The sequence below is a fragment of the Columba livia genome, chromosome 26, assembly GCF_036013475.1.
Source record: "Columba livia isolate bColLiv1 breed racing homer chromosome 26, bColLiv1.pat.W.v2, whole genome shotgun sequence".
Lineage (NCBI taxonomy): Eukaryota > Metazoa > Chordata > Aves > Columbiformes > Columbidae > Columba > Columba livia.
In genome coordinates, this window is record NC_088627.1 from 949,509 (window position 1) to 958,406 (window position 8,898).

General features: G+C 48.1%; 1 protein-coding gene across 11 annotated transcripts in view; it reads right to left on the bottom strand.

Annotated features, from left to right (window-relative positions):
• Window positions 1-8,898, bottom strand: part of PUM1 (pumilio RNA binding family member 1) — a 55,372-nt gene extending 46,474 nt beyond the window's left edge. For 8 of the 11 annotated variants that reach the window (XM_065041365.1, XM_065041369.1, XM_065041360.1 and 5 more), the window contains exons 1-2: window positions 8,743-8,898; window positions 4,364-4,737 (exon numbers count right to left, since the gene is read on the bottom strand). In XM_065041365.1, the coding sequence (XP_064897437.1) occupies window positions 4,364-4,726 (363 nt within the window). In that variant the 5' untranslated portion in view covers window positions 4,727-4,737; window positions 8,743-8,898. Of the gene's footprint in view, window positions 1-4,363; window positions 4,738-5,787; window positions 8,166-8,742 lie in introns of those variants that run through there. The other 3 variants (XM_065041359.1, XM_065041368.1, XM_065041367.1) reach the window with 3 other exon arrangements.

An 8,898-nucleotide genomic window follows, 5' to 3' on the forward strand; every position in this document is an offset into this window, starting at 1 on the left:
ACTACTATTTTTGTAGTAAAGGATTCATCATTAGAACTGCTACTACCATTAGCACTGGAAGCAAGAAGCTATCGAAATTTCAGATTGGCTAATGCTTCACATGGCTTTTAGCCAAGGTGATTAATGATTCAGTGTACAGAAATAAATGCAAGAAAGGCCGCCGTTCTGAGTGGCTCAGCTTCGTTGGCTAATTATGGTTTTCCTCAGATTTTATTCACCAAGGGAAGTGCTTTATTAATGTGGAATTTAGGTTACCCTGCGATGTCTCGGGCACACGTTGTTGGGGTGCAAACTTGCAAAATACCGGATTACGGAAGCAGGGAGCTTCACTTGCCCTGCCGGAGCTGGCCCGCTCTGGGAGAACCGCCCTCTGCTTCCCAGGTGTGTGTCTGCATCACAGCTTTGGTGCGAGCACTTAGGCCACACTGAGATCTGACGCGTCTGACCCCCAGGAAGCTCTTCCTTTCACTCCCACCCCTACAGATTCAGAGGAAACATTCTTAAAATCACTTTCTGCAGACCTCGGAGTGGTTTTTCTCCCCTGTACAAGAAAAGGATTCTCCAGTACCCGATTTTAATTATCCAACTTAGCCAATTTACTCGTGCTCCTTCTATCTCAGGAGGAATTTTCAAAGGGCAATGCAAAGCTAAAAACTAATTTAAATGTTCCAATTCCTCTTCCTCAAGATATCCCCTTTGCTACAGAGAAACCCCTGCGAAACAAAGCAGCCAAACTAGACATTTCCTTCCAGCACGGTATTCTGTTCTAAATTATCTGGGTATTAAGTCAGCACAGCCATTTCCATGTCAACCAGCTCACCGTGACAAGGAAGTACCCACGAAAATTCAACAGACCGAAGGAAACATAGATCAGAAAACAATCTTCAAGAACAAAGCCACGTGCTCCATCACGCGGTGCACACGGTTAAGGACTCGCTCCGTGCCTTCAACCCCACTCCAGCCTAGACAACAGCCCTAGAAAGGGCAGCTGCCAGAATTACCTTCTGTCTCCACTTGAACGCAAGTTCCCAGCTCAGAAGTTGCACGGTCACGCTGCCAAAAGGCAAAACTGAGCATAAAACCCAGTCCCGGCCCTGTTGCTCTCACTATTCTTCACCAACTGTATGTGAAAAATTCCCCACATTCAACAAGGCGATCCCTGCAGAGTTCTATTGTCTCCCATTATTAATTAAACATGCTCTCAAAGAAAGTAAATCCCTAAAATCATTTGCTTCTACTAAGCAACTCCCATATTAGCCTAACTGCAACCCAGACAGTCTGAGCGTGTCTATTCAGTGTAACTCCGAAGGGACCACCACCAGCGATGCTCTGCCTTCGCCAGTTCAAGAACATACGTGTGCGCACAAGTGGCGAGACCCCATCCACGAAAACCTGCCCGGTTTTCCTACAAACTTGCTCAGTGTCGGTAACGTCTCCTTGACCGATACCTCGAGTGTTTTTTCATTCCCCTTGGGAGCAGTGGGTGGCTGTTTGGATTTGTAACGAGATACGCAACCAACACAAATCCAACCCAGGCCATTCCTCAGCGGGAGTCATCTCGTACCTCTTCACTCACCCACTCCAAGTGAGGTTCTGATCTCGACCCATTTTTTCGCAGGATAAACAGCGAGCAAACACCCCAGTGCAGCTATCAGAACCACACAAACAGTCTGAAGAGCAATCGGGCATCACAGACGAACAACAGCCTAAACCTCTTTGGTTTTAATCTTGGAATTGCTGGTGGACATGGACAATCTCGCTGCCTTTTGTGGATAAGAAAAGACCACGCTTTGCAGTCAAGGGCTGGCCGGTCAAGTGCCTGCCATGTCAAGTCTGGCGTTAAGTATTTGTAGCTGCAGACAGCTGCAGTTTGCTCAGGAGTTCAGAGATTCCAGTCCAGAAAATAAAAAGGCCAATTTTACCACTACTTCAGTGTCTACAATGAAGAGGAATTTATCGTATATGCTGTTTGTGTGGATGGCTTATTTTTGATACCTAAATATGCAAAATGACAGTAACATCTGCAATTGCTTAATTTTACATCAACACTTGCATATCCCTCCAGCTTCTGGGAGAGAAGGGAAAAATGCAAAGGGAAAAGAAAGCTTGTAGGTAAAATACAAAAAGAACCTGCTGTGTGCACCAGGAGGACACCACGTGCATCCCTGGGGGCAGAGAGACGGCCTGAAGTCAGCCCTGCTAAAGCATCCACTGCTCGGCTCTCAGAGCTGCTGCTCCGAGCATGAAGGAGGAACAGCCAGCCCCAGGAAAAGTGAAAAAGAAAGGATCCCGTAAGTTCAGTTCTCACAATGCTCAACGCTATTCAATAACACATAATGAAATGCTATCATCTGGTAAAAAAATCACTGGAGTATTATCACCAGAGACAGATGTCTGTCTACACGTGGAACCAAGAAGAAACTGGGATTCAACAATTAAAAAAATCCCTCTACCTTTAATTACGAGCTCCCAAGCTCTAGGCAGGCATTAACCTATATTACCCTATAATTATTTTTTTCCAAGTTTCCATTATCTTTTAGCTACTGAGTTTCCTAACCAGTCTTCAAGGCAACAAGGCAAGGGCCCTCCCTGCATTATCTTTGGAAGCTGAAAATCAAAAGTGCAGTAATACAAGTGTATCCATAAGCAAGTGAGACTTAGCAGACACCCCTAACCATTCCCTTCTCTGCATGTCCCAGCACTTCCTTCCACTTCTATTCTTGCAGGACAAATTCAATTCTACCTCAGCTAAGCCCAAAGTGAATTTAACCATTCTGTATGCATAAGACTAGTTCTTGCTCCAAGGAATTTATAATTTAAGAAGCAGATGCAGAGGTGGCCAAAAAAAAAGAATCAAAAGAAAAGGCAGTATTGGGATTACATATATCCCACATTCTGTTTCCCATGAGTAAAACCCTGAGGCAAACAGAGACCAACGGAAAAAGGGGCACCCAAGAAAGGCTGAAGCAATAAACACAGATAGAATTGCCCAGCAATCACTGGAGTACATGGCATCAAATAAGAGACATGAGAAAAGCGTTACTGCCCATCTCAGAGCTGGCTTTGAAGAAAGGAAACACGAGGATTGGTTTGAAGATGTATACCGAACGCAGAACACCCACGGCACGTGACAAATACCCTGTACCCGATGTAAAAACCACCAGGAACTAGAACTGGTAAGGTCCCAACATTAGCTATATAATGGTGGGTATTTCTTGAGGGGAAAAACAGAGAAAGCAGCACACACAACCTTGTGAACTTAACCCTGCGGGTATATTTTGTCCATACAACCTTCTCAGACATATTCTGCCTCCAAAGAGTGCAAGTGTTATTTTCTAAACGTTCATTTAAACTAGTATAAGCTAATGAGTTTTCCTTTCATTAAGTGGTACATTTCTTAGTATCATTTAATTCAAGAAGTTACGGAAGAAAATCAAGCTGAAGAGCTTGTTAGCTCTTATTTGAAAAACTAGAGGGAGGAGCTATTCAAAAGCTTGCAAAAGCTTTGTGGTTGCTGCTCCGACAATATTTGTGGGCATCGTTTGCTTCTACAATGTGCTTACACTCCAGTTCTGCTCCCTTAGCAGAGGAAGCACATTTTCTTCGCCGAGTTACTTACAGGTCACAGACAGCAAGCCGGAGTGAGTCATGGACTCATTTAACTCCAGCACATCTGACAATGCAACTGAAGAGATGTCGAGTAAACACTACTACTGTGACGAGGTTTGGCCCGCTACCCTTTCAGAAACGTTACGTCGTCGTAAGAAGTTAGCTGTGTTTCTAAAAGCACCGTTTCACGACATTAAGGCTGTTCTCTTCTCTGCTCAGCTAAGCACATAAATAGCTCCTTCCCCTCCCAGTTACAACCAGAAAAACCCAAACCCATAAACCCCAAAACAAACAAGCAAAGAAACACAGGAAAATACATTACCAGCGACTTCCAGAATTGTGTTTCTCAATATTGGAATGGTAAAAGCCCAACCTACATGCATTGGCAGTTTTGTAATACCATTACATAAGAATTATTTAACTACAGCAACAGATTTGAAAAGCAGCTCCAGTCACTGCTACACTGGTTCACACATAAAAAAATCAATAAAGGGAATGATAAATTTTGCAAACATGCATTTGACTGTCAGAGAGAGCGCAACAGGATTTCAACACCCTCAAGAGCAGAACGTTGCAGCTCATAGCTACCAAGGCGCCGCAATCCTGAAAAGAGAAAACAGAAAGTACAACTGTTGCCATTCCAACCGCACAATAACCAGCTCAAGCTTTTAAAGGTGTCATTAAAAGCATCTATCACGAACCCGACGCGTTCACGTGTTGAGTTTGGAAACACAGAACTTTTTTTTGTCTTTACCTGATGCTCTGCATGAATGTTATCCCCAGTGGGCCAGCGATGTTTGCTGTTATTATAGCCGCCTCCACCGCTTCCTCCTCCCCCAAGCTGCTCACCATGCTGCCTCTGGAAGAAATAATCCACCATGGCGTCGTCCTGGGAGCGGCCCGCCACCCCGATGGATCCGGGGACGGGGCTGGAGTGCGTCCCCGCCGCCAGCGCCTGGTTTGCGGGCGGCTGTGCCTGAGCCTGGGACCCTGTTCCAGATGTCAATACAACAGGCATGGTGGGATTAGCTGTGTCTTGAGCGTGCTGCTTCAGGTGGGGGCTGAACGAGTCCTGCCAGAGTACTGCTTTTCTCTTCAAAACACACGCAACGCTCATTCCACCAACACCTACGGGGGGAGAGATGGTGAGAAAGAGAGCAGGGAAAGAAAACGTGAAAACCTTACAGCTTCGGCTTTACGTATTAAATAACACACCCATCTTGTGACTGGGGAAACATCACGATGCCATATCTGACTCCTTTTAACGTAGTTATTTGCTCCATTAACCTAGCAACTGAAATATCACAGGAAAATGCACACTAGCCAAAAATCTCACGTATTCTGTGCTGCAAAGTGTTATCAGTATGTGCAAGACTCATGTAAGGTGCCCATTAAGCTGAAATCAGAATGCCCGTTTACGTGGTGGACAGAAGGCTGACTGGGGTGCTGCCACCCAAGATTGCTAGAAAAAGCCTCCGAAAAACCCAGTGGAACACAAATTACACCATCAGTGCCTGCCACGCTTGTTTACACCTGACAAATTACAAGGCAGATCTTCAATCGATATCCAAGTCCTGCTGCACCACGATGTGTTCACTCAGTCATGCAAAACATCAAGGCAACAGGTTTTTCTTTTCAAATGCAAACTTCAAATACCAGATTGCTGCTTATACAGTTAATTAAGTCCCAAACACAATGTGCATTCTTCCTACAAACTCAGAAGGCAGCTTTGGCCAAGAGAAGGTAACACACACCAGCAGGTTTGGTAGGAGGTGCCCTGGAGGAGCAGCCGACCAGCCTGTGGCAGAACCTTCCAGAGCCAGAGCAGCCAGAGCTGACAGTCCCAGAAACCACCCAACACCAAAAATACCCCAAATGCTTCGCTTACACCCAAAATCATCTGCCGCAGGACAACAGGCAGACTATGCTGACAGCAACTCACTCGTTCACTAACCCCTCAAATATTTTGATAGCAACCCAGCATCACAAAAACCACACAGGTTTGTTGTTTTAAGACAATATTATCAGCTGATAAGACATAACCTGTGTGTTCTCCCCCGTTATGTAACGCTAAAGCCAATGCACAGCGCACACACAAAGCAAATTTGTTTTTAAAGGTGTGGTAGACTCAGAATTATTATTTTCTTAAGCACACTGCTGGTTTATTTCTTCAGTTACCTGAATGCAACACAAACACCACAGAGGTACAAGGACTAACGGGTGGAGAAGGGTGAGCAGCCCCCGTGGCGGCACCACAGCCGCACACCGGCACGGAAATGGGGTTTGTTTTTCCTGTTGTCCTCGGCGGCCGTGACTCCTGAACCCCGCGGCAGCAATGGGGCTGAAAAGCGGCTCCATGTCCTCTCTGCTCCTCACAGTAATTTTGAACAACACTCAACTACTACAATAATTTTCCAACAGTGGAGAAAGTTGACACACACACAAAGAACCCCAAACCTTGTCTTTGATCAAATTTACTCAAGGTTTTCCCACTCATTGACAACAGTGTTAATATTCACAAGAAAAGGACTATAAAAGCTGCAGAGATAGGACTTTTCCACTGCACACACAACATGTATTTGTTGACACACACAGAGCCTCCGTGGCCACATAAACAAGCGGCTCCGCAAAGCCTTCTATACATTCAAAGACCGTCACAACTTCGACAGCAACAACATTTCACAGAACCAACTCATGCTGGAAATCACCACCTTCCTCAAACAGCCCATGACACTCTCTGACAACACCTGGTATTGCTAAACCTCCACTGATTTTTAAGAATATAATACTATTATTTACTGGTATTTTCCCTTTAGTTTCTCTTTAATAAACATTATCAAAATCCTTCAGTAACGCTAAAGGAACTAATAAAGCTTCTCTATGCGGTAAGAAAGAAAATAATTAAGTAAATACAGGTAAGAAAGTCACACACCACGAAGCTGGGGTGTCAAATAATGGCAGACAATGAAATGTGAGCAGCCCCTACTAAAAGAAGCTACAAGTTATCCCAGAGCAGGCTTTAAAAAAGTACAGGAAGATACCATGAATGCACAAAAGCTTTCAAGTACTCCTGAACCGTGAAAAGTCCCCGTTTCCAGGGGAAATGCCACTACCAGGAATCACGAGTGGGCGCCCGCACAGCCACAGCCTCACTTTGCTCCCTCAAAAGGCAGCGCTGTTCACCAGCACAAATTAACTTCTGATTTAACCTGCACACCAATCGTTAATAACGCTGTCGCCATAAATATTTGGGGGGGTTTTGAGGCTCTAGAAAGTCTCAGTCGAGCCACCAGGCAGTTACACACAAGCGGCTCCTGCTCGCAGACGCTTCCTCCTTCGTCTGATCCAGACAAGGCAGCTCCAGCACGAGAGAGAGAGAAAGAACTTGGCAAAGGCGACATTTTGAAAGGGAGCAAAGGGAAAAGGAGCATTCTGGGTAGTTCAAGTTTAGTTCCAAGCCGTGTTTTTATAGAAATGCCGTGTTAAATGTAGCAGACAGCTGAATCCTGTCATTCAAAGAGCACGGAGCATCAGAAATATGTGAAGTCACCTCCACAACGCACACTCAGGAGCGAAGCGGCAGCTGCAAGGCTCGCTAATGGCTACCGGGACCCTTTTCATTCCCAAACTCTTCGTAAAAATATATCATCAACTTTACCTAAATAAACCCTCCGCCGGGAAGAGTCACGTATTTACAAACAAAGGCTTCCACGCTGCTCCAGCGTGCTCAAAAAGGACTATTTTCCCTTTCCCTTGATAAAAACGTAGCGCGTAAATAAACCGTGTTATCATCACAAGCAAAATCCTTTAGACCATGGGACGTTCCACAGGCAACAGAAACTTCGGAACCACCTCCAAACAAGTTTTAAGCCCGAGCGGCGACGGCGCTGAACAAGGCGGCTTTAATCCGCAGCCAGCGCAGCCCCGCGCTCCACCGCTCCTATTCAGTATTCCTCTAAAAACAACAGACGGTATCGAAAAATTAAGTCAGCACAAGATCCGCGTTTCAAAGAGCTCAACCGTGAACTAGAAGAGAGTTTGGGTCCGGCGGCTTTGGGGTTTTTTTGAAAGTTAGAGTGGGAATTTCAGCGCAGCCATTGTTCGAGAGCTGTGTGGCCTACCAGAACTTTTAAGGCTAAACCTTGTGTTTTCCTGAAAACATGGGGAGACGCAGCAGGACGCGGGCACACCGATCACCAAAATAATTGCTGAAACCAGCATTAAAACACTGTAATATAAATGCTACCCCTTAGCCCACCTCCCTCGTTCTCAATAAAGGAAATTCCTTACTCATGATCTGTCGAACAAAATCTCTGCTCAGGACAAAGTTATTAAACATTGACCAAAAAAACTAAAAACAACGGAGTCTTTCTTAGGTTGGGGCAAGAGACAAACTCTTAAAAACACAAGTTTGCAACTAAAAAGGGCCAAATGCTGTTATTACATGAAAAGGAGATAAAAACAAGGGGGAAGAAAATAAATACAAAAACAAAAACACCAGGGTCACCCAGCACATCACAAAGTATTGTCTGCGTTTTCCTCCCCTCCCGTTTCGAAGCACCGACCCTCTCCCTGCCGGGGACACCGACCCCCCCCCCAGCCCCGCCGAACACCCCCCAGGGCCGGGGGGTGCGAAGGAAACACAACCACCCCCCCACCGCGGGGCAGCACCGGGCCTGGCTCCCCGGGGCAACAAAGCGCGGCCCCGGCCCTTCCCGGCGGGCCGGGCTGGGCCCCCGGCAGCAGGGGAACCGCGGGCCGGGGAACCCGCAGCGGGCCGGGCCCGGGGGGACGCGGGCGGGGGGCGCCGGCGCCGCCCGGGATGGACCCGCGGGCCCCCCCCAACAATAACACCCCCCTCCGTGCCGGGGCGCGGCGGCGGGAGCCCGGGGAGCCGCGCACGGGAGGCCGGGGCCCGCCGCGCCCCCCTCCCCGCTAACAATAGGGGCCAGGCCCCGGCCCCCGAGCGCCGACAAGGAGCCGGGCGGGAGAGCCGGGCGCAGCGCCCCGCCGCCGCTCGCCTTCGGGGCGGCCTGGCGCCGCTCCGCCCGCCCTCCCCACCAATATGGCCCCACCGGCGGCTCCGCGGAGGTGCGCGGCGCGCCGGGGGCCCGGTCCGGTGCCGATACTCACGGGCGGAGCGGTAGGATGAAGACGGATCTCGGCCCCCCCCAGGCCGCTCGCCGCCTGCCTCTCCCCCTGCCTTTCACTCCGACAACATGGCGGCCCGGCGGGGACGGGCGCCGCGCTGCATGCCGGGAAGGCGAGGCCGCTCCAAGCGCCGGCGGG